Source organism: Oncorhynchus gorbuscha, linkage group LG07 (assembly GCF_021184085.1).
Source record: "Oncorhynchus gorbuscha isolate QuinsamMale2020 ecotype Even-year linkage group LG07, OgorEven_v1.0, whole genome shotgun sequence".
Classification (NCBI taxonomy): domain Eukaryota; kingdom Metazoa; phylum Chordata; class Actinopteri; order Salmoniformes; family Salmonidae; genus Oncorhynchus; species Oncorhynchus gorbuscha.
In genome coordinates, this window is record NC_060179.1 from 52326205 (window position 1) to 52352784 (window position 26580).

The 26580-nt window shown below is 48.1% G+C and overlaps 1 protein-coding gene across 1 annotated transcript in view; it reads right to left on the reverse strand.

Moving 5' to 3' along the window:
- Positions 1–374: 374 nt before the first annotated feature.
- Positions 375–26580, reverse strand: part of LOC124040005 (pleckstrin homology domain-containing family A member 1-like) — a 43698-nt gene continuing 17492 nt past the window's right edge. Inside the window, 12 exon segments of the mRNA XM_046356690.1 lie at positions 375–737; positions 2952–3041; positions 3321–3384; positions 4416–4480; positions 6593–6661; positions 7254–7382; positions 7384–7395; positions 10324–10446; positions 12725–12822; positions 15676–15721; positions 16431–16487; positions 18297–18466. Coding sequence (XP_046212646.1) covers positions 696–737; positions 2952–3041; positions 3321–3384; positions 4416–4480; positions 6593–6661; positions 7254–7382; positions 7384–7395; positions 10324–10446; positions 12725–12822; positions 15676–15721; positions 16431–16487; positions 18297–18437 — 936 coding nt within the window. The 5' untranslated portion in view covers positions 18438–18466 and the 3' untranslated portion in view covers positions 375–695.

The following is a 26580-nucleotide window of genomic DNA, read 5'->3' on the forward strand; positions in this document are numbered from 1 at the left end:
TGACATGCAGGTCTGAGTCCTCGAAGCCGAGGGAGGAGAGTTCCGGTTGGTCGCCCTCTACCTTGCTGCGCCTTCTCCACGGCGACAGCTCCTCCTGGTGGGCATTGGTGGGGTAACAGGACGAGGCGCTCACTTGGACAGGCGAGGGGTCTCCTGGAGAGAGAGGCGGGAGCGGTGTGGTGGTGGTGGCCCCTGGTGGCCTCGCCAGGGCAGCAGGCCCAAGAAGTCCTGGCTGTCCCAGGTCAGGGCCCGGGCCCCCCCTGTGGCTGGTGGTAGGGGAGCTCTGCCTGGATGGGCGAGCGAGGGACGGGGGGTCCTGCCTGATTGCTGCTACAGTAGAAGGCGGAGGGGGTGTGGTCACTGTGCTCCTGCAGAGTGTTGGGGGGAGGGAACGGAGGTAGGGAGGGGGACAAAGTCATTCAGATTCAGAAGCACTGGATGCAGGGGAGTCAGTCAGGTCAGTCACAGAGCTGTAGCAGGGGCAGTGGCACAGGGTGGCAAAGGGAGGTAGGACAGCATCAGCAGCAGCAGTAGTTGAAGCAGTGGTAGTATCTATAGTGGTGCAGGAGCAAAGAGGAGTAGTGGAGGAAGCTGGAGGGGAAGCAGCGGCAGACTGAGGCAGCAGATGTAGTTGAAGGAGGAGGATGGCAGCACAGACAGTGGTGGTACAGCAGACATTGAATGTACAGTAGAGCTCACTTGGGAAATGTTAGTATCTCACTGTCAAATTTGACTCTCTGAAAAACACGACAGAGACAAAACAAAGAAAACAGATGGCCAAACGTTAGCGAAAAGATGACCAGTTACGACGAGCTAAAAACCCGTAGAGGAGTGGCGAGTTCCAGCAAGGGAGTGAAAAAGTGGGAAAAGTGACACACAGGGTGAGATTCGAGACAGGAAGGGCAGAGGGATGTGAAATCAGAATAAATGGGCAGAGATCGGAGAACGTAAGTGTGTGTTGAAGGGGTGGGGGTGCACGACGACATGTTGACAAGAATCACAGCATTACTGGGTCATTAGAGAGCATGAAAGGCTGCAAACTACTCAACACACTTTCCCCAAACCAAAACAGTAACGAGAGACTCTAAAAGACATGTGGACGTGTTAAAAAGTCTCAAAATTGGTAAGTGTAAGATGTTGAAGACAAAGAATGAATGAAAGAATGAATGAAAGATATACTGTAATGGTCAACCTTGAGGATTGCTGTGTGTGTGTGTGTGTGTGTGTGTGTGTGTGTGTGTGTGTGTGTGTGTGTGTGTGTGTGTGTGTGTGTGTGTGTGTGTGTGTGTGTGTGTGTGTGTGTGTGTGTGTGTGTGTGTGTGTGTGTGTGTGTGTGTGTGTGTGTGTGTGTGTGTGTGTGTGTGTGTGTGTGTGTGTGTGTGTGTTTCTAGGATAGGTCGGGGAACATGCAACACCAGTCTTAGGCCTAGATACCAGCTACAGGTTACTGTACTACAGACTACTGCACTACAGCGCCCCACCCTACATTGGAACCCAGTGACGTAAGTGTTGTCTATCTATAATAGAAAGAGGCCAGATAGATGGCTCTTTTCTTCTTTTTTTCCCTTCCCATTGTCTGTATAAAGGAACGGGAACTCGGTAAAAACAAATATCCTAAAACTGACCTGGAAGTCACAAAATGTGTTAGAAATGCATTCAAATCAGTTGAGGAAAAAGGTAACCAATGATGCCAGAGGGAGTTTTCCAAGAAGCCTAGTCAAGAACAGACCAGTCGATTACTGATCTCTGGAAGGAGGAGGAGTGAGGTCATGTGGACCAGGCGAGTTAGTCTGGTCAATCAACGGCAGATTAGAGGATGTCTGTCCAGAACAGTTAGGATGGAGAAAGGGGAGGGGCTAATGATCAGCACTCAAGCGTGAGATGGAAGTCTATCTACTATCTAGTAACTGGGCTTGCTTGGGTGTTTCAGAGGGGAGTAAGCAGTCAAAGCTTCATTCCACTACACTGGACTGTGTCTGAAATGGCACCCTATTACCTACATAGTGCACATCTTTTGACCAGAGCTCCACCCTGGTCAAAAGCAGCGCACTATTTAAGGAATAGTGTGCCATTTCAGACGCAACCTAGAACTACTACTTGGCAAAACAGAAATGAAGCTGCTTGGCCGACACGGGGGAATCACATACGTGCTGCATTCACCATTGCGGAATGTATACCTCTGTATACAAGGGTTCGACAGCCGACGGGCCTGACGCATCTGCAACAACACAGTAGTGCACCGCTTAGTTAGGAGTTTGGAGAGAGAAAGAGAGAATGGGGGGAGGACACTCCGGCCAAGAAAGGGAGCGAGGCAAGGTGGAGAGAGAGAGAGAGAGAACAGGAGAGTGGCTGGATTTGGAGGTGGGGGTTTCTATTCAGTGCCGGGTGCGACCATCGGTTACGGTTCGAGGTGGGGTATCTAGCAGCGTCACCAGGTCGAGTAGAGATAGAATACTGCCTTGTGTACTGTAGTGAAAGCTACACCTGCAGTATGTCAATAAAAAACCTGTAACCCCTCCCCCAACTGTGATTGGAGTGTCTAGGTTTCTAAGCTGGGGTGGTGGGTGGGTGAATGGTTTACATCCAAACCAGATCTTAACGTTTATTCTTCAACAGCCAGAAACAGACTAACTAGAGACATTCTAGCCAAACCGGAACAGCGGATTTAGATCAAATATGGTTCCCTGCAAAAACAGTCAAGTTTCTCCCCCTCGGAACAGAGATCTCCAAATACTCTTCCTGGGCACCCACATGTCGTGCAGGCTTTTATTCTAGCCCATCACAAACACACCTGATCCAACTAACCATCAAGCCCTTGGTTAGTGAACCAGGTGTGTCATGTAATACAAGGCTGAAACTAAAGTGTTGAAAGTTGTGACACCCTGTGGGTGCCAGACAGAGCGAGTATGGAGGACCAGTGGCTCAGGCCCAGCCCCAGACTGAATACGTACAGAGGCAGCTGAGCGTCCAGGCCCCCGCTGGGCCACAATGGCTCCAGAGATGGCCTTTATCCAGCTGTGCATCTCCTCTGGACTGTCCGACTACAGAGGAAGGAAGAGGGGTCACGAAGACAGACAGACAGACAGACAGACAGACAGACAGACAGACAGACAGACAGACAGACAGACAGACAGACAGACAGACAGACAGACAGACAGACAGACAGACAGACAGACAGACAGACAGACAGACAGACAGACAGACAGACAGACAGACAGAATAGGTTACTGTGTGCCAATGGCAATGGACAGTAACTATATCTCTTCAATGGAATTCAGTCCATATATTCAGACATTAACTGGAGAAAGAAATGTTCTCACCTGTATGTAAAAGGTCCTTGAGCTAGTGACCACTTCAAATAGATTGTCCCTCTGCATTAAGTCACTAGATAGAAAGACATGAAAACCTCTTTCAATAACATTCAAACGTCCCAGTAGCGTAAATCACTGGGTGTGAACGTAAGAGAGCGCGTCGCCGTCGAAGGACGACAGTAAGCCAATTCTGTGAGTCCATATCCAACATTTACACTTCTCATTTACACTTCTTCCCTAGAACCATGCCCCAGGATTACCTGACATGATGACTCCTTGCTGTCCCCAGTCCACCTGGCCATGCTGCTGCTCCAGTTTCAACTGGCCTGGGCCCTAGGACCATGTCCCAGGACTACCTGACATGAGGACTCCTTGCTGTCCCCAGTCCACCTGGCCATGCTCCTGCTCCAGTTTCAACTGTTCTGCCTTACTATTATTCAACCATGCTGGTCATTTATGAACATTTGAACATCTTGGCCACGTTCTGTTATAATCTCCAGCACAGCCAGAAGAGGACTGGCCACATATGCTCTCTCTAATTCTCTCTTTCTTTCTCTCTCTCGGAGGACCTGAGCCCTAGGACCGTGCCCCAGGACTACCTGACATGACTTGCTGTCCCCAGTCCACCTGACTGTGCTGCTGCTCCAGTTTCAACTGTTCTGCCTTATTAATTTGACCATGCTGGTCATTTATGAACATTTGAACATCTTGGTCATTTTCTGTTATAATCTCTACCCGGCACAGCCAGAAGAGGACTGGCCACCCCACATAGCCCGGTTCCTCTCTAGGTTTCTTCCTAGGTTTTGGCCTTTCTAGGGAGTTTTTCCTAGCCACCGTGCTTTTACACCTGCATTGTTTGCTGTTTGGGGTTTTAGGCTGGGTTTCTGTACAGCACTTTGAGATATCAGCTGATGTACGAAGGGCTATATAAATAAATTTGATTTGATTTGATTCTCATCTGTGAGGACGCTACAGTTGGCAGCCAGGTCTGCATCCCACATGGCCCACATCTCCCTCCCAGCCCCTATTACCTTGGCACTTGTCCCGCCAGTGTCGATAGCCAATCTGTCTAGCTCAGTGACTAAAGACTAAAAAGACACTGACCTCTGTTTGCACTCCTGAACTTTGTGAACCTCTTTCAGTGGGATCACACGCAGTGGCTCTCTCTCCTGAGAGAGAAAAGAGAGAGAAAAGAAAGAAAGAAAGAGAAAGGGAGAAAGAGGAAATAGCCACAGAACATGTTACACCATCACAATACATCATTAATTCAACACAAGCAACATGACATAAACAATACAACGTGTAACATGACAGCACAGGAGCTAGTCCCTGACGTGCCCTGAACAGAGAGGACAGGCTGAGAGGGTAGAAGGGGAGTCTTCGTGATCTGCCCTCACAGGCCTAGCTCTGATCCAGGGCGTTTCGTCACGCTTGCTTTTTACGGGAGGCTCAGCATCAGCACGTAACACCCTGGACAACAGCTATCCCAGGCCTAGAATGAAGCTAGGGGACAGAAATTCATCCACCGTAGGACTAAACTGAGGACTTGCCTCATTTTCCCCATTTGCTAAAAGGTTCTAGGACTGAGAATATGATCATTGACAATAGGCTCTCTGACATTATGCTAGATTATTAGGAACATAATAGGATGCCTGCCCACCTGCTGCCAACCATCCATCCATCCACACACACACACACACACACACACACACACACACACACACACACACACACACACACACACACACACACACACACACACACACACACACACACACACACACACACACACACACACACACACACACACACACACACACACACGCTGGGACATGCTACGCTGTCCACAAGTGGAGCACCAGGAATGGAATTCACGACGCATTCCACGACATGCTGAGACAACAATCCCCAAAGGCAATACCCCAGTCCCCCTATAACCCCACACACACACACACACACACAATGAGATTACAGTGTGTGTGTTTGTCTGGATATGTTGTGTGTCTGCTTTGTGTAACAGTGTTGCTTCCGTCCCTCTCCATGCCCCAACCTGGGCTCAAACCAGGGACCCTCTGCACACATCAACAACTGCCTCCCGCGAAGCATCGTTACCCTTCGCTCTGCAAAAAGCCGCGGCCATTGCAGAGCAAGGGGAACAACTACTTCAAGGTCTCCGGGTGAGCAACGTCAACAATTGAAACGCTATTAGCGCGCACCACCGCTAAACTAGCAAGCCATTTCAGACCAGTAACACTTGGATATGTTGATGTTGCAAGCCCGGGGACAGTCAATAGCGCAACCCCAGCATTATCATCTCTATAGGAGACGTATCTCACCATGTCTTTGGCCCTGGGATAGAGGCACTAATGGCATTTCAGTAGGAGAGGATGGAGAGACGAAGAAGTCTGAACAGAGAAAGCACACACTCAGGCCCAGTGTTAGGGCCAATGGGAGTCAAGCTAATTCCACTGCAGCAGCACACCAACCACTCCTAAGGGAGGGGGAAGAGGCAGACAATGTGTCCCTCTTGTCTGAACTCGTTCTCTACCTCTCAGGTCATGAGAGAGAGGAGGTGCAGAATGTGAGCGGGACAAAACAGATCTATCAACAATCTAGCAGCCATTTAGCCACAGTTCAGAATGTGAACGGGACAAAACAGATCTATCAACAATCTAGCAGCCATTTAGCCACAGTTCAGAATGTGAACGGGACAAAACAGATCTATCAACAATCTAGCAGCCATTTAGCCACAGCGGGACAAAACAGTTCAGCAGCCATTTAGCCACAGTTCAGAATGTGAACGGGACAAAACAGATCTATCAACAATCTAGCAGCCATTTAGCCACAGTTCAGAATGTGAACGGGACAAAACAGATCTATCAACAATCTAGCAGCCATTTAGCCACAGTTCAGAATGTGAACGCAAGGAATCTAACCTTTCCCTCATAGAGGAGAAGTCAAAACCAGGCTTCTCGATTTGGAAGTCCTATTTATTAGTGGCTGTGCCAAGAGCTTTGGGAGCCGTGAACAATGCACAGGCCTGGAGTCAACTCTTATCTGATTGGTGTGTGTGTGTCCCCGTCTGTCCGGGGCTCTAGGGGTCTGTGAAACACAGGTGCAACACAAAGCCGAACTGCTGGCCAACGGGGTCACACAGCGCCTTTGTATTGCATGTGTGTGTGATGGGGCAGGCGGGTGGGTGGCTCAAGGACACTTTATGTGGAGTGTGTGTCACCTCGCTCACAGCCGCAGCGGTGGAGAGAAGAGACATTCCCACTCACCAGGTCTGACTTAAAGTAGCTGACCGCGTTCTCCTCCAGTAAGAAGTATCTCCTCTTCCAGTTCTTCATCTGCGCAAGAGAAAGTTACAAACATTCGAAAGTCATATACGAAGTGGATATCAACATTTCCAGCACCTCCAAATCCTTCGACTTGCTAAGAGCGTGGCCAAATGATTGCTATTCTGATAATGTATAGGACCTCGGTTTGCTTTAGAATGGCTGGATCACTGTGGTTAATATGGTCTATTTATAGGGGATAAGAGAAGGTAAGGTAGGTTAAGGGTAAAACAACAATGAGGGATATAATTCACCCTCAGCACCCTGGCTGTGTCCAAAATATCTGGTCAGAATCCCACTGCCTTCTAACTCATCATCATCCTAACACAACAACAAACACACAGCACTGGTAGTGTTAAATGCTTGTAGCTGACAGAGAATCTCTCCGAGCCTGTGGTGTATTCATTAGGTACCATCCAAGGGAAAAACAAACAAAAACAGGGAGCGACTACCTGGAATTGTCCAATAAGAAACACTCATGTTCATTGTCTGTGCAAAACGTTTTCCACTGCATTTCTGAATACATCCATGGTTTTGAGTGTAGGCTGCTACAGCACTCTCTCCCCTCCCCCCCAGAGAGCATCCCCCTCTACTGTCTACCTACCAGGGCTCCTTGCTTGACACAGTATCCAGCCTTGATGAGCGCCTGGTCCTGCACCCCCCGCCCCAGGAAGTAGGGCAGCTGGCTGTGGGCCTTCCGCAGGCCCCCCCTGTCTGCTCCGTTCTGCCCCCCCGTCGCCCTGCTCCTGCACCACGGAGAAGGAGGGAGGACACATACACATAAACTCAGCAAAAAACAAACGGCCTCTTACTGTCAACTGCGTTTATTCTCAGCAAACTTAACATGTGTAAATTGTTGTATGAACATAAAATTCAACAAATGAAACATAAACTGAACACGTTCCACAGACATGACTAACAGAAATTGAATGTGTCCCTGAACAAGGGGGGGGGGGCGGTCAAAATCAAAAGTAACAGTCAGTATCTGGTGTGGCCACCAGCTGAATTAAGTACTGCAGTGCATCTCCTCCTCATGGACTGCACCGGTGGTGCGTTCCTAGGTGTAACTCGGGCAGTTGTTGTTACCATCCTGTACCTGTCCCGCAGGTGTGATGTTCGGAAGTACTGATCCTGTGCAGGTGTTGTTACACATGGTCTGCCACTGTGAGGACGATCAGCTGTCTGTCCTGTAGTGCTGTCTTAGGAGTCTCATATAAGGACATTGCAATTTATTGCCCTGGCCACATCTGCAGTCCTCATGCCTCCTTGCAGCATGCTTAAGGCACGTTCACGCAGATGAGCAGGGATCCTGGGGATCTTTCTTTTGGTGTTTTTCAGAGTGCGTAGAAAGGCCTCTTTAGTGTCCTAAGTTTTCACAACTGTGACCTTAATTGCCTACCGTTTGTATGCTGTTAGTGTCTTAACGACCGTTCCACAGGTGCATGTTCATTAATTGTTTATGGTTCATTGAACAAGCATGGGAAACAGTGTTAAAACCCTTTACAATGAAGATCTGTGAAGTTATTTGGAATTTTACTAATTATCTTTGAAAGATAGGGTCCTGAAAAAAGGGACGTTTCTTTTTTTTGCTGAGTTTATAAGTGTACAAAGTGCAAACACAATCTATATTTTTAATCTTAGTTCAATTTTTCATACTCTTGTATTGCTGTGCTTAGGGCACCTTTGAAAAAGAGGCCCTGGTCTCATTGCATTTCCCACTACTAAATAAAAGTTTAATAAATAAAACACACACAACTACAAAACCAATCTGGCACGCCAACGCACAGACAGACATGCAGAATCAGATGAGTGTGGGAAAAGCCCCCCACCACATCGTCTACAGTGGCTAGAGATATGATAGAGAATTCACTGCCTGTTGCATGTGTCAAGCAGAAGTTGAGGCCCACTGCAACACCACCCACACAGGAAGTGACATCAGAGGCCATAGCTTGAGCATCTGGATGTGAATTTTCACTTTCAGCTACTATTGGCTATACACCAGATACCAGCACAAGACAGGATATGATTTGTACTGCTCATAGCTCATAGACAGCAGCAAACATACAGTGACTGAGCTCCTCAGTCAATGGAACACTATATTCAATGTCTGTCACTGTCTGTCTAGCTAAAAGATGGCCTGATCCATGGACACCTTCAGACAGACTGTCTATTGACTGTTTATTCGGAATGTATTCAGACCTCTTCAATTTTTCTTACATTACAGCCTTATTCGAAAATGGATTGAAAAAATAAATACAGAAATATCTACACACAATACTCCATAATGACAAACAGGTTTTTAGAAATGTTAGCAAATTCATTTAAAAAAAATAAAAATAGAAATATATGATTTAAATACAGTAAGTATTCAGACCCTTTGCTGTGAGACTTGAAATTGAGCTCAGGTGCATCCTCTTTCCATTGATCATCCTTGAAAATGTTTCTTCAACTTGACTGAGTCCATCTGTGGTAAATTCGATTGATTGGACATGATTTAGAAAAGGCACACACCTGTCTGTATGAGGTCCCGCAGTTGACAGTGCATGTCAGCGCAAAAACCATGCAAGGAGGTCGAAGGAATTGTCCGTAGAGCTCCGAGACAGGATTGTGTCGAGGCACAGATCTGGGGAAGGGTACCAAAACATTTCTGCAGTATTGAAGGTCCCCAAGAACACAGTGGCCTCCATCATTCTTAAATAGAATAATAACCACCAAGACTCTTCCTAGAGCTGGCTGCCCTGCCAAACTGAGAAATCGGCGGGGAAAGGCCTTGATCAGAGAGGTGACCAAGAACCCAATGGTCACTCTGATGGAGATGGGAGAACCTTCCAGACGGAAAGCCATCTCTGGAACACTCCACCAATCAGGCCTTTTTGTTTGAGTGGCCCGACGGAAGCCAATCCTCTGCAAAAGGCACATGACAGCTTGCTTGGAGTTTGCCAAAAGGCACCGAAAGGACTCTCAAGACCATGAGAAACAAGATTCTCTGGTCTGATAAAACCAAGATTGAACTCTTTGGCCTGAATGGCAAGCATCACATCTGGAGGAAACCAGGCACCACTCATCACCTGGCCAATACCGTCCCTACGATGAAGTGGTGGCAGCATCATGCTGTGGGAATGTTTTTCAGCGGAAGGGACTGGGAGACCCAGAGGGAAAGATGAACGGAGCAAAGCACAAAGTGATCCTTGATGAAAACGAGCTACAGAGCGTTCAGGACCTCAGACTGGAGTGAAGGTTCACCTTCCAACAGGACAACGAACCTAAGCACACAGCTGAGACAATGCAGGAGTGGCTTCGGGACAAGTCTCGGAATGTCCTTGCATATAACTGTCTGAAACCACACTTGACTGAAGTGCTCAAAGCCACAACAGAGTAGGTGGCCTTCAAATATATGTCAGATATGACATAAATATGTCAGATATGTCCAGAAGTTTTCGGTAACTCTCCCAAAATCCCAGAAATGTCCCACTTTCTCTAGAAATCCCAGGTGAAGGAATCCTGGATATCCTGCTTATTCCTTCTTGATTCCAGGAATATTCTAACCAGGACTTCTGAAAAACCTGAGAACTTCATTAGTTACTTCATTTTTTTTGCAACTCTACGCATGTTCATATGAGTGGGCAAGGTTAGGGTTCGTTAAGTGCTGGGCCAGACTGGTGATCCTTCCTTACCTGTGTGGCAGTGATGATGGGTACCCCTCCTATGATCTCCGTCTTATAGGAGATCTGCTTCATGGAACCCAGCACCTCCTGAGGCATCTCTGCACTGGGCTGGCCGTCCCCCGACTTTGGCACCTGGAATATGTTAAATAAACATCAACTCCCAGAGTGCATCAGGAGCCAGGAGTCCAGGACCAGCAGAGTGGACAGCCTGCTCCGATAGATTGTTAGATGTGTCCCTCTGCAGTCTCTGTAGTGATGTGATGTACTCCCTGCCTGCTTGTTAGTGTATTTTCCATCAACTCTAGCCTGGGGGCTTCAGAGAGACACTGCTACACTGTTGAGTAACAGTGAGACTGTGTACGGGAGCTTGTTGAGTAACAGTGAGACTGTGTACGGGAGCTTGTTGAGTAACAGTGAGACTGTGTACGGGAGCTTGTTGAGTAACAGTGAGACTGTGTACGGGAGCCTGTTGAGTAACAGTGAGACCGTGTATGGGAGCTTGTTGAGTAACAGTGAGACTGTGTATGGGAGCTTGTTGAGTAACAGTGAGACTGTGTATGGGAGCTTGTTGAGTAACAGTGAGACTGTGTATGGGAGCTTGTTGAGTAACAGTGTGACTGTGTATGGGAGCTTGTTGAGTAACAGTGTGACTGTGTATGGGAGCTTGTTGAGTAACAGTGTGACTGTGTAGGGGAGCTTGTTGAGTAACAGTGAGACTGTTGAGTAACAGTGAGGAGCTTGTTGAGTAACAGTGAGACTGTGTACGGGAGCTTGTTGAGTAACAGTGTGAATGTGTATGGGAGCTTGTTGAGTAACAGTGTGACTGTGAGTATGTACGGGAGCTTGTTGAGTAACAGTGTGACTGTGTGGGAAGTAACAGTGTGACTGTGTAAGGGAGCTTGTTGAGTAACAGTGAGACTGTGTACGGGAGCTTGTTGAGTAACAGTGAGACTGTGAGACTGTAACAGTGAGACTGTGGGAGCTTGTTGAGTAACAGTGAGACTGTGTAAGGGAGCTTGTTGAGTAACAGTGAGACTGTGTATGGGAGCTTGTTGAGTAACAGTGTGAGCTGTTGTAACAGTGAGACTGTGTACGGGAGCTTGTTGAGTAACAGTGAGACTGTGTATGGGAGCTTGTTGAGTAACAGTGAGACTGTGTACGGGAGCTTGTTGAGTAACAGTGAGACTGTGTACGGGAGCTTGTTGAGTAACAGTGAGACTGTGTATGGGAGCTTGTTGAGTAACAGTGAGACTGTGTACGGGAGCTTGTTGAGTAACAGTGAGACTGTGTACGGGAGCTTGTTGAGTAACAGTGAGACTGTGTACGGGAGCTTGTTGAGTAACAGTGAGACTGTGTACGGGAGCTTGTTGAGTAACAGTGAGACTAACAGTGAGACTGTGTACGGGAGCTTGTTGAGTAACAGTGAGACTGTGTAAGGGAGCTTGTTGAGTAACAGTGAGACTGTGTACGGGAGCTTGTTGAGTAACAGTGAGACTGTGTACGGGAGCTTGTTGAGTAACAGTGAGACTGTGTACGGGAGCTTGTTGAGTAACAGTGAGACTGTGTATGGGAGCTTGTTGAGTAACAGTGAGACTGTTTTGCAGTCTGTCAGCAGCAGGATATAACTCAATGACGAGCACAACACTGTATTGAAGTCATTATAAAAGTTCATTATTACGTTACTATACTCAACGCCCAGTCCCTGCCTCATACATGGATGTGGTTTAAGAGTAATTGGAGTGAGACATCCTCTCCATGCATCTTTGTGAAAGCTGATCCACAGACACACAGCTCTGCTCTGTCCCTGCACTGCCGTTTCAAAGAGAGAGCGTTATTTTCAGAAGCCCTCAAATCTGTAGAGACCGTCCGTGACTCACGACACACGCCTTCCCCTTTGTCCTGCCTGCTCTGGTCTGTGTGTGCGCGCGTGTAAGTGCCTGCCTGTGTATGTGTGTGTGTATGTGTGCATGCGTGTATTCCAGGGTTAGTCAGAGGAGAGGGAGAGGAGCAGAGTAAGCCACTTTCGTTGCCCTGGCCGTCAGTGACGCACTCATGGAAATGATCCCCCCCGTCCAGAGGGGTTTCGATGCCCTCTAGGAGACAGATATGGGCTCCTGGTCCCAGCAGACCGTAACACTGTGTGCAATGACTGTTTCATAAGGTATGTCTCTCCCCTGTTGACTTGACAGTAGACACATGCGTGGTATGCCCTTGTCTTGTCATCGTCCTCCCTCACGCCCTTCTTGTCCTGTAAAAACTTCCACTCACGCTGGGTGAAATGGGCTAACACATCCTCATTGTGAATAACAGATCCTTCCCAGAGGGGTTGAGATGGGAGCAGTCTTGTACTACAGGAGGTGGTGCTGTGACAAAGTGCTACTTATGACAGGTAGCAGGGCGGGGCACTCACTGTGATCTTGGTGGCGTTGTTGAGCACGTTGACCCACTCTACCAGATCCTGCTGATCGTTGGCCTGGAGGTAGAACTTCCTCATACCAGCATTGATGACTTGAGAGAGAGAGAGAGAGAGAGAGAGAGAGAGAGAGAGAGAGAGAGAGAGAGAGAGAGAGAGAGAGAGAGAGAGAGAGAGAGAGAGAGAGAGAGAGAGAGAGAGAGAGATTCTGGTCAGTTTTCAAAAAGAGAACAGTAGCAGTTCTGTCAGTTAGGTCCACATGCGTCACTGTAATATATTCCTGCTAACTAGTCTGGCACTCAGAATATCATGCGGTTAACAGTCGACAGGATCCCAAGTTCAGAATCCAGAGAGAGAACTTTTCTTGCATCCCAAATAGCAATCTACTAGTCCACGGGCCAGAGGTCAAATGTGTCCGCTTTGGGGTGGCAAAGGTTTGATGGTATTAAAATATGATAGCCACTCCAAAATAGTCATACTTTTCTATGTCTTGTTTATGGGAGTCTACGCAATAGAATGTTTGCAGGCTGATAAAAGGAATGATGAGACAAGTTGGAATGTAAACGTTCTCATTGAAAATGACCGTTTCAAACAACAATGGAACATTGTATTGGGTGGATCTGGTCTGAAAAACCACGGAATTTGGTAAATATGATGATGCACTATCATTGAAACAATAATGTTACGAAACATAAATTAGGTTTGTTTTAGTGAAATTTGTCATACTGGGAAATAGTACAAGTCCAGGTGATCCAAATGTGGAACTTCCTGGGACAACTCAACAAATGACAGAGGACACCTTTAGAATGCTGGCCATTGCTATACAACAGACTATTACAGATGGCAATTAATACAACTAATATTCTGGACACAAAGACATACAAACACAAACGATCTCTAAAAAGGAACCTTGGTGATTACAAGCTCTTCTGTCCCTGGCCATTGTGATTTTAAACGTGATGCTCTCAAACCGTACAAGTTATTTAATGAAATATGTTGTCTAATCATTCTGTTGCCATTAGTTCAGTGGCTGGTTAACACATGTAATAGAAATGATGCAATTGGTGATTTATAAAAATAAATAAAAATCCAGCCTTTTATCAATTGCACCATTGCTGATGCCCTCAACAACCCTCAAGAGACACTAATCAATACATATTCCAGTGGCCGTATACTACAATACACTATTTCCCATAAACAGTGGAACTGGACACCATCCATAAAATGCAGTGATGATGAAGTGATACACTTCTTGACTATTTCCACATTTGACTGTGTTACAAGTTGAGTTTTAGCTTATTGTCCTGCTGAAAGGTGAATTTGTCTCCCAGTGTCCATGGGAAAGCAGACGGAACCAGGTTTTCCCTCTAGGATTTTGCCTGTGCTTAGCTCTATTCCGTTTCTTTCCATCCTCACAAACTCCCTACTCCTTGTCGATGACGAGCATATCCTTAACGTAGGCCGTCACTGTAAATAAGAATTTGTTCTCAACTGACTTGAAATGAAATGTTAAATCAAATAAATAGAAACTTGACGAAACAGCCACCAGCCATGCTTGAAAATATAAAGAGTGGTACACAGTGATGTGTTGTGTTTACACCGGTGCACCTTGCACCTACTACCAAACCCCTTCCAATTCACTTCAACCGTATGTCTTGCCCATTCACCCTTTGAATGGCACACATACACAATCCATGTCTCAAAGCTTAGAAATCCTTCTTTTACCAGTCTTCTTCCCTTCAGCTACACTGATTGAAGTAGATTTAACAAGTTACATCAATAAGGGATCAAGTCATTCACCTGAATTAACCTGGTCAGTCTATGTCATGGAAAAACCAGCTGTTCCTAATGCTTTGTACACTCAGTGTATCAGTCTTCCACCATCCCACTCAACTTCTCAGTTTTTCTATGAGCCTCACAATGCTTCACCAGAGCCCCCCCTCTGTGTAGTGGCGGAATAGATTGATGGGACTATTGGGGGAGGAATCCAAAAGTGGATCTGGATCATGCAAATAACGAGGCTAAAAATATCCCAGAGATTTAGAGAGGGTGGGTTCCGATTGGGACGCCAGCATCCTGTCATGCAGGAAAGCGCGAGACCCCAACACCCCCTCATCCAATGACTTGCTTGGGTCAAGCCAGCGCTTTGCAGTCACAGGCGGTTCATCCTACTGCTTCCTTCTATTGAGTGTGGGGGAGCTATACTCCTGACTGGTGCCGCTGAGGGACAAAGGGCCTGTTGAACAACAGCACGTCATATAGGAAACTGTCCCATCCAAACCTCCGCAACGTAGGGAGGGAGGAAAAGAGGGAAAAGGAGACTGTGGAAGGAGAGGACAGGTGAACAGTGCAATTACTGGCTACCATCTATGAGCTGCACGGGGCCTCACATCATCCACCTCAGTGAACTAACTCATTCTAGTCCAATTGGTATGAAGGGGCCCTGAGAGAATGACACTGAAGACCCTAAGTATTGTGTGTGTGTGTGTGTGTGTGTGTGTGTGTGTGTGTGTGTGTGTGTGTGTGTGTGTGTGTGTGTGTGTGTGTGTGTGTGTGTGTGTGTGTGTGTGTGTGTGTGTGTGTGTGTGTGTGTGTGTGTGTAAAGCACATGTTACGAGGCCCTGGTTTCTCATTTGAATCCCCTGGGGAGCAGTTGACAAAGCCCCCTACAGTGTGTTTGTCCGGTCTACTCTGATGAACAATAGCTGAAGGTTAGGGGCCTCCTTGCTACAAGCCTACTACCAAACCCCGAACGCTCCCTCCCCAGTGCCCCCTGCTTCCTCCTTCACAGCCCCCTCAGACAGCACAATGCCGCCAACCTGAGAGACAATATCACTGCGCTAGTCAAAACATACAGTACTTCATACACATATAAAAACCACCATCGAGTGTTGCAAACATTTGGTTCACGGATCCACTGTGTCAAATTCAAAGGTTGTAGGACTTACCGAAGCAGAACTCCGCCTTCGGTCGCAGCTTGGTGGCATCACTCACCTAGGAGAGAGAGTGATAGGAAGAGAGGAAGATAATGAGTGAAAGTGGGGCAGATGTTAATGTTTCCCATATATGCACTTAGCAATGGCACCCGACCGCTGCTATTCATTTTCGGGATAGAAAAACACTTTCAGTAGAACCTTAAAATGACTAAACAGAAAGTTTGTAGACTAGGTCCTTTACCTATATATTGTTTTATAATATACATCTTTAACAACTAGAAAACCCCATAAATAAAAGCTCGACTGTGAAGGAGAATTTTAAAATAAATAAGAATTTAGGAGATTTTTTGTGTTGGCTGGATTACTGACAGGGCACATCCCCAGGGACCCCGATTGGCGTCCCCAATGGTTTTATATTATAATGTTTGAGCATAAGAACACAGAATTAGCCATGGAAAAATGTATAGAATTGCTTTGTTTTCACAAAGGAAAAAAAATGTCTCAGCTACATGGAAAAATGTACAGAATAATAGGAAATGTGCCAACAAAATAAAACTGCACATTCCTCTCTCTGCCGCCAAATATGGACCTATTTAAACCACGCCAATGGGCTGACCACGGCTATTACGACCCCCACAGCTCCCCACGACGGTTGCCACCACCAAATAAATAAACACCGAAGGGAAACACCGGATGTTCACACCTAAGACTGTGGTTTGCCATGTCTGTGTCTGTCAGACAAGATATCATTGGACAACTTGACTGACCTTTGAGATGTAAGAGAGTTTGAGGGAGCCAACATGTTCAGCTCCTTTGGGCAGGTTCTAAACACCAGACAGAGACAGAGACAGTGAGAGAGAGAGAGAGAGAGAGAGAGAGAGAGAGAGAGAGAGAGAGAGAGAGAGAGAGAGAGAGAGAGAGAGAGAGAGAGAGAGAGAGAGAGAGAGAGAGAGAGAGAGAGAGAGAGAGAGAGAGAGAGAGAGAGAGAGAGAGAGAGAGAGAGAGAGAGAGAGAGAGATGTTGTATGTTTGTATGTTGTCTACCTCACTTGCTTTGGCAATGTTAACACATGTTTCCCATGCCAATAAAGCCCTTGAATTGAATTGAATTGAGAGAGAGCGAGAGAGAGAAATTGTGAGATCGCAAACCTGAAAACATAATATAATAATATCATATAAAGTGCTTAAACAGGACAGTGGTAGAACAGGAGATCAAAAGGGACAGCTAGAGAAGGTTCGGAGGAGAATAGAACCGGAGTGAACTTGGGAGGAGAACTTAAAGAGTCTGAAAACTGTCTGAGAATCAAAGAAATTCAACAGTGATAAAGCATGAATCTTTTAGCGGGTCTTGGAGAACGAGATGGAAACTAAACTGAATTAAATAATTCAGAGCGCAGGGCAGCATCAATAAATTACATCTTTTTTGGGGGGGGCATTACCAAATCGGTCTTTGTACAAGTATTCCTCACTGAGCTCCCACTCCCAGCCAAACAAGATGACATGCATTTAAAGGGCCTGCAAAGCAGCATTCTCAGGAGAGTTGTTTCTTCTGTTTACACCGGTGTTTGATTGATTGGTTAGCATCTATATCAGGTTTACAAGATGAATCCTTTCTCTTGTCATTTTATGCCATGTAAAGGAATGTCCAAATCAGTAACACTGCTGTTATACTATAGAGCCTCCTTACTCAACTGGCGGACCGCTGACCGGATCCGGACCCAGAACGGGGTCAATACGGACCAGAACGGTTAGGCTTCGACCCCGGTGTCACAAGCACACAAGACATGGAAGAACGCATATAATTGCAGGAAATTAGCTTTAAAACAGCAACATTTTCTTCCGCCAATAAGAGGGGTGTGAATAGTTTGGGGGGGGGGGGCATTGGTTGCGTTGGGGGGGTTTGTTACTACGCCGATGAATTACATTATCCACCCGGACCTTTGCCACCTAGGAAATTTGGGTGACCGGACCTTCTCATATAGTATGCGAGTACCCCTGCTATAGAGCACTATTATTATGTTCCAACTGTAAAGCAGCTATACTTTATATCGACGTAATATCCCATAAGAAGTTCAGAGATGAAAAAGCTCAAGTCATGAGCCTTACTTCACACGTCACGAGAGTAGAGTTCTGGGGGGGGACAGGTAGACGGACGAATGGACCGACGGGGCGGCTGGGCAGACGTACGGGTTGCGGTGTGGGGGGGGGGTTGTTATCCCAGATGTAACATCATCTCCCCAGCGGATGACACACACATTTCTTCTTGATGGGGCCCAGAGTAGTCTGGCCAGGCCAGACAGATCAATCCAGTCCAACACGTTATGAGATTAGCTCAGTCCAAACACAAGCAGCTATTCAATCCATCTTACTGCCATTGTCCTACTACAGTGCACACAGGAAGTACATGAGTCGGCTTCAGCCGCTGCCCATTCAAGTAATGACATCAGCCTAAATGCATGCATTAGGCAAACAGACAGACAATGACGACTGTTGAGGGTAGTGAGAGCGTCACAGCTCTCACTACCCTGTGAAATGTATGTAGTCCAGAACTACACGTCCCAGGGTACGTGTGTGTATCTGTTCTGTGTACGTGTGTCTGAGTCTGCTTCTGTGTGCACTCCTCTGCTGTCCTACCTGTGGGTTGTCCATGTACCACACCAGGCTACCCTCCTTGGTGTCCAGGATGAAATAGCGTCGGAGGAACTTGCCGCTGTTCTCATTCTCCTCGATGTCCAGGAAGCCACAGATCCTGTTCTGCCGATCCACGTAAGGCATCTCCCTGCCTCAGCCTGCTCATTCCAGTGCTGCTAAGGAGGAGATGATGAGGAGGCGAGAGAGAGAGAGAGAGAGAGAGAGAGAGAGAGAGAGAGAGAGAGAGAGAGAGAGAGAGAGAGAGAGAGGAGTGTGCGTGTGTGCGTGGGTGGGGATAGAGAGGAAGAGAGAGGAAGTAGAAGAGCGATAGGAGAGAGACAAGAGGGAGAGAGAGCGAGCAGGAGTCAAAAATCGATCTTTCAGCTAAGCAGCCAAAGAAGCGATAAGTTAGTCTAGTCTAAAGCTGTAGTTAGTCTAGCCTACAGCTGTAGTCAACGGTACACAGCTACTACACCATTCCTACTCTTTATGGGACAGTCACATTCAACACTCCCCTCCCTCCCCATCTCTCTCGCTCCACCACACCAATAGCAGAGAGGCACGGCTTATCCCTGATATGAATATAAGCGGGCAGATTTCACAAGGGGCTTAGGGAGGGTTTATAATGCCATAAGTCAACATTTCAACGCTGGCTACAGAGAGAGGTGGAAGGCTTATCCTGCTTAAGCACTCCCACTCACCTGTAGCCCCTTGAATCCCAGACTGCCCCGTTAAAATGTCATGGCAGCCAAACACTGATGAGTTCAACACAAGTCCAACTCTCTTTACAATCTCTCTGAAAACAAAAAAGTGTTTCTTTCCATAAATGATACGCGAAGCACAGGAAAAACAGGTAATCTAAATGTTAATGTGGTAACGTTCAGTGACCTTTTCTACTGTCCCCAATAGGTTAGTCGAATTAACTACGGCACAACGCATAGTCCCTGTCCTTGTAGGCACAATTTCTCCCCGCATAGTCCCTGTCCTTGTAGGCACAACTTCTCCCCACATAGTCCCTGTCCTTGTAGGCACAACTTCTCCCCACATAGTCCCTGTCCTTGTAGGCACAACTTCTCCCCGCATAGTCCCTGTCCTTGTAGGCACAACTTCTCCCCACATAGTCCCTGTCCTTGTAGGCACAACTTCTCCCCGCATAGTCCCGGTCCTTGTAGGCACAACTTCTCCCTGCATAGTCCCTGTCCTTGTAGGCACAACTTCTCCCCACATAGTCCCTGTCCTTGTAGGCACAACTTCTCCCCGCATAGTCCCGGTCCTTGTAGGCACAACTTCTCCCTGCATAGTCCCGGTCTTTGTAGGCACAACTTCTCACTGCATAGTCCTGGTCTTTGTAGGCACAACTTCTCCATGCATAGTCCCGGTCTTTGTAGGCACAACTTCTCCCTGCATAGTCCCTGTCCTTGTAGGTACAACTTCTCCCCGCATAGTCCTTGTCCTTGTAGGCACAACTTCTCCCTGCATAGTCCCGGTCCTTGTAGGCACAACTTCTCCCTGCATAGTCCCGGTCCTTGTCGGCACAACTTCTCCCGCATAGTCCCTGTCCTTGTAGGCACAACTTCTCCCGCATAGTCCCGGTCCTTGTAGGCACAACTTCTCCCTGCATAGTCCCGGTCCTTGTAGGCACAACTTCTCCCGCATAGTCCCGGTCCTTGTAGGCACTCTTCTCCCTGCATAGTCCCGGTCCTTGTAGGCACAACTTCTCCATAGTCCCGGTCCTTGTAGGCACAACTTCTCCCCGCATAGTCCCGGTCCTTGTAGGCACAACTTCTCCCTGCATAGTCCCGGTCATTGTAGGCACAACTTCTCCCTGCATAGTCCCGGTCCTTGTAGGCACAACTTCTCCCTGCATAGTCCCGGTCCTTGTAGGCACAACTTCTCCCCGCATAGTCCCGATCCTTGTAGGCACAACTTCTCCCCGCATAGTCCCTGTCCTTGTAGGCACAACTTCTCCCCACATAGTCCCTGTCCTTGTAGGCACAACTTCTCCCCGCATAGTCCCGGTCCTTGTAGGCACAACTTCTCCCTGCATAGTCCCTGTCCTTGTAGGCACAACTTCTCCCCACATAGTCCCTGTCCTTGTAGGCACAACTTCTCCCCGCATAGTCCCGGTCCTTGTAGGCACAACTTCTCCCTGCATAGTCCCGGTCTTTGTAGGCACAACTTCTCACTGCATAGTCCTGGTCTTTGTAGGCACAACTTCTCCATGCATAGTCCCGGTCTTTGTAGGCACAACTTCTCCCCGCATAGTCCCTGTCCTTGTAGGCACAACTTCTCCCCGCATAGTCCTTGTCCTTGTAGGCACAACTTCTCCCTGCATAGTCCCGGTCCTTGTAGGCACAACTTCTCCCTGCATAGTCCCGGTCCTTGTCGGCACAACTTCTCCCCGCATAGTCCCTGTCCTTGTAGGCACAACTTCTCCACGCATAGTCCCGGTCCTTGTAGGCACAACTTCTCCCTGCATAGTCCCGGTCCTTGTAGGCACAACTTCTCCCCGCATAGTCCCGGTCCTTGTAGGCACAACTTCTCCCTGCATAGTCCCGGTCCTTGTAGGCACAACTTCTCCCCGCATAGTCCCGGTCCTTGTAGGCACAACTTCTCCCCGCATAGTCCCGGTCCTTGTAGGCACAACTTCTCCCTGCATAGTCCCGGTCATTGTAGGCACAACTTCTCCCTGCATAGTCCCGGTCCTTGTAGGCACAACTTCTCCCTGCATAGTCCCGGTCCTTGTAGGCACAACTTCTCCCCGCATAGTCCCGATCCTTGTAGGCACAACTTCTCCCCGCATAGTCCCGGTCCTTGTCGCACCGTGCAAAGCTTCAAACAGTGAATCTGCAGATGTTTCGACGGTTTAAAAAATGACACCAGAGGCTGTTGGGTCGTGTTCATTAGGCACCAAACGGGGATGGACTACCTGGAACTGTCCAATACGACACGCTCTTTTAGTTGCAAAATGTTTGAACATTTAGTGTGCCCGTGAACACGACCATGGTGAGCGTGCTGTATTGAGGCCATACAGGCAGGGTAGAGTGTATGCTGTCCCTGTGTAGCTTAAAGTGACGCTCGAGAGATTTTCTATCATTTCAGCCAGGAGTTTTGAAAGGAGTGCTCACGAGCCAAAACAGGTCCCCAAAAATTGTGCACAATTGTGTTCTGTGTCATCCATTTAGTATGAAATGTTACATCCTGCAAAGAAATATATACAGTATATTAAAAACAAAAATGCAATTCAAATTTGTACAATATGTTACGAATTTGTAAGTGCTCAAGATCCCGGACTGCATCTTGAACTATCTAAAGCCTTCTGCCTCACAGGGCCCAGGCCTGAGGCGCCAGCTCCTGTATGTGGTGTTGAGGTAATGGTGCTGAAAGCTTGGCCCGGCCATGCACGCATGTACAGAGACCAACTGTCATGCAGGTGAAAGAGGACCCAAAAGCGACTTAACAGAAACAGAGTTTATTTAAGTCCAAACAGGGAATAACAGAAATCCTCTAGACTTGTAGAGGGGAAATAACTGGAGAAGCGGCCACAGACTGCAGGTCGCTTCGGGTAGGCGCAGGCCGTAGTCGACAGAGACACCTGCTCACACGCAGCAACTGATGAAGGCAAAAAAACACGACAGGACAGGGCGATACACAATCACAGCAAAAACACGACAGGACAGGGCGAAACGCAATCACAGCATGGTGAATACAATACAAGGAACCGACGGGACAGGAACGGAACACAAAGGAATAAATAGGGACTCTAATCAGGGGAAAGGATCGGGAACAGGTGTGGGAAGACTAAATGATGATTAGGGGAATAGGAACAGCTCCGGAACGATAGAGAGAAGAGAGAGCGAGAGAGTGAGAGAGGGAGGGGGAGAGAGAAGGATAGAAAGAGGGAAAGAACCTAATAAGACCAGCAGAGGGAAACGAATAGAATGGGGAGCACAGGGACAAGACAAGATAATAAATGACAAACATGACAGTACCCCCCCAAGCAGGGGGAAACGAACAGAAGGAAAAGCAAAATGACAAGATGATATAAGACAAAACATGACAGTACCCCCCACTCACCGGCGCCTCCTGGCGCTCTCGAGGAGGAACACTGGCGGCAACGGAGGAAATCATAGATCAAACGGTCCAGCACGTCCCGAGAAAGAACCCAACTCCTCTCCTCAGGACCGTAACGAAAAACGATAAAAAGGGAAACTAGGGTACTACTCTAAAAAAAAAAATGAGAACTAGGGACAGACTGAGACACAGCAAGGGCAGGAACAAGAACAGGAGAGATGCGATGGCAGGGAACAGACTGAGACCCAGCAAGACCAGGAGCAGAAGCAGAAAAAAATTACCAGACTTCTTCTGCGCGCAGTCTGAACACGCAGCCACGAAACGGCGCGTGTCACGCTCCTGAGTCGGCCACCAAAAGCGCTGGCGAATAGACGCAAGAGTGCCTCGAACACCGGGATGACCAGCTAACTTGGCAGAGTGAGCCCACTGAAGAACAGCCAGACGAGTGGAAACAGGAACGAAAAGGAGGTTACTAGGACAAGCGCGCGGCGACGCAGTGTGCGTGAGTGCTTGCTTAACCTGTCTTTCAATTCCCCAGACTGTCAACCCGACAACACGCCCATAAGGAAGAATCCCCTCGAGATCAGTAGAAGCCACAGAAGAACTAAACAGACGGGATAAGGCATCAGGCTTGGTGTTCTTGCTACCCGGACGGTAAGAAATCACAAACTCGAAACGAGCGAAAAACAACGCCCAACGAGCTTGACGGGCATTAAGTCGTTTGGCAGAACGGATGTACTCAAGGTTCTTATGGTCTGTCGGTCGCCCCCTCCAACCACTGTCGCCATTCGCCTAGGGCTAAGTGGATGGCGACAGTTCACGGTTACCCACATCATAGTTGCGCTCAGATGGCGACAGGCGATGAGAAAAATAAGCGCAAGGATGAACCTTATCGTCAGACTGGAAGCGCTGGGATAGAATGGCTCCCACGCCTACCTCTGAAGCGTCAACCTCGACAATGAATTGTCTAGTGACGTCAGGAGTAACGAGGATAGGAGCGGACGTAAAACGTTCTTTTAGAAGATCAAAAGCTCCCTGGGCGGAACCGGACCACTTAAAACACGTCTTGACAGAAGTAAGAGCTGTGAGAGGGCAGCAACTTGACCGAAATTACGAATGAAACGCCGATAGAAATTAGCGAAACCTAAAAAGCGCTGCAACTCCACGTGACCTTGAACGGGCCAATCACTGACAGCTTGGACCTTAGCGGAATCCATCTGAATGCCTTCAGCGGAAATAACGGAACCGAGAAAAGTAACGGAGGAGACATGAAAAGAGCACTTCTCAGCCTTTACGTAGAGACAATTCTCTAAAAGGCGCTGTAGAACACGTCGAACGTGCTGAACATGAATCTCGAGTGACGGAGAAAAAATCAGGATATCGTCAAGATAGACAAAAACAAAAATGTTCAGCATGTCTCTCAGAACATCATTAACTAATGCCTGAAAAACAGCTGGCGCATTGGCGAGACCGAACGGCAGAACCCGGTACTCAAAATGCCCTAACGGAGTGTTAAACGCCGTTTTCCACTCGTCCCCCTCTCTGATGCGCACGAGATGGTAAGCGTTACGAAGGTCCAACTTAGTAAAGCACCTGGCTCCCTGCAGAATCTCGAAGGCTGATGACATAAGGGGAAGCGGATAACGATTCTTAACCGTTATGTCATTCAGCCCTCGATAATCCACGCAGGGGCGCAGAGTACCGTCCTTCTTCTTAACAAAAAAGAACCCCGCCCCGGCCGGAGAAGAAGAAGGCACTATGGTACCGGCGTCAAGAGACACAGACAAATAATCCTCGGGAGCCGACAGAGAGTATAGTCTACCTCGAGGGGGAGTGGTCCCCGGAAGGAGATCAATACTACAATCATACGACCGGTGAGGAGGAAGGGAGTTGGCTCGGGACCGACTGAAGACCGTGCGCAGATCATGATATTCCTCCGGCACTCCTGTCAAATCGCCAGGTTCCTCCTGAGAAGTAGGGACAGAAGAAACAGGAGGGATGGCAGACATTAAACACTTCACATGACAAGAAACGTTCCAGGATAGGATAGAATTACTAGACCAATTAATAGAAGGATTATGACATACTAGCCAGGGATGACCCAAAACAACAGGAGTAAACGGTGAACGGAAAATCAAAAAAGAAATAGTCTCACTGTGGTTACCAGATACTGTGAGAGTTAAAGGTAGTGTCTCAAATTTGATACTGGGAAGATGACTACCATCTAAGGCAAACATGGGCGTAGGCTTGTCTAACGGTCTGAAAGGAATGTTATGTTCCGAACCCATGCTTCGTCCATGAAACAACCCTCAGCCCCAGAGTCAATCAAGGCACTGCATGTAGCACCCGAACCGGTCCAGCGTAGATGGACCGACATAGTAGTACAAGATCTAGATGAAGAGACCAGAGTAGTAGCGCTCACCAGTAGCCCTCCGCTTACTGATGGGCTCTGGCCTCTTACTGGACATGAATTAACAAAATGTCCAGCAACTCCGCAATAGAGGCACAGGCGGTTGGTGATCCTCCGTTCCCTCTCCTTAGTCGAGATGCGAATCCCTCCCAGCTGCATGGGCTCAGTCTCAAAGCCAGAGGAGGGAGATGGTTGCGATGCGGAGCAGGGAAACACCGTTGATGCGAGCTCTCTTCCACGAGCCCGGTGACGAAGATCTACCCGTCGTTCTATGCGGATGGCGAGAGCAATCAAAGAGTCCACATCTGAAGGAACCTCCCGGGAGAGAATCTCATCCTTAACCACTGCGTGGAGTCCCTCCAGAAAACGAGCGAGCAGCGCCGGCTCGTTCCACTCACTAGAGGCAGCAAGAGTGCGAAACTCAATAGAATAATCCGTTATGGACCGTTCACCTTGGCATAAGGAAGCCAGGGCCCTAGAAGCCTCCCTACCAAAAACTGAACGGTCAAAAACCCGAATCATCTCCTCTTTAAAGTTCTGGAACTTGTTAGAGCAATCAGCCCTTGCCTCCCAGATAGCTGTGCCCCATTCTCGAGCCCGGCCAGTAAGGAGTGAAATGACGTAAGCAACCCTGAGCTCTCTCTCTAGAGTATGTGTTGGGTTGGAGAGAGAACACAATCTCACACTGCGTGAGAAAGGAGCGGCACTCAGTGGGCTGCCCGGAGTAGCAAGGTGGGTTATTAACCCTAGGTTCTGGAGGCTCGGCAGGCCAGGAAGTAACAGGTGGCACGAGACGTAGACTCTGGAACTGTCCAGAGAGGTCGGAAACCTGAGCGGCCAGGTTCTCCACGGCATGGCGAGCAGCAGACAATTCCTGCTCGTGTCTGCCGAGCATGGCTCCTTGGATCTCGACGGCAGTGTTACGAGCGTCTGAAGTCGCTGGGTCCATTCCTAGGTCGGTTCCTTCTGTCATGCAGGTGATAGAGGACCCAAAAGCGACTTAACAGAAACAGAGTTTATTTAAGTCCAAACAGGGAATAACAGAAATCCTCTAGACTTGTAGAGGGGAAATAACTGGAGAAGCGGCCACAGACTGCAGGTCGCTTCGGGTAGGCGCAGGCCGTAGTCGACAGAGACACCTGCTCACACGCAGCATCTGATGAAGGCAAAAAAACACGACAGGACAGGGCGATACACAATCACAGCAAAAACACGACAGGACAGGGCGAAAACGCAATCACAGCATGGTGAATACAATACAAGGAACCGACGGGACAGGAACGGAACACAAAGGAATAAATAGGGACTCTAATCAGGGAAAGGATCGGGAACAGGTGTGGGAAGACTAAATGATGATTAGGGGAATAGGAACAGCTGGGAGCAGGAACGGAACGATAGAGAGAAGAGAGAGCGAGAGAGTGAGAGAGGGAGGGGGAGAGAGAAGGATAGAAAGAGGGAAAGAACCTAATAAGACCAGCAGAGGGAAACGAATAGAATGGGGAGCACAGGGACAAGACAAGATAATAAATGACAAACATGACAGTACCCCCCCAAGCAGGGGGAAACGAACAGAAGGAAAAGCAAAATGACAAGATGATATAAGACAAAACATGACACCAACAGTCCAAATTTCCCTTCCGCCCCGGGTCTGTCCAGGGGGAGGAAGTGTGAGCGTGGCTGAGGCATGGGACTGTTTACAAACAGGCCGCTCCGCTCCAGTGCGAGGCTCAGCAGGCTGGATGGCATGCCCCCAGACCATGGGATCTCTCCAAGGCCAGTTTCCATTGTCGCCCTCCGTCAATC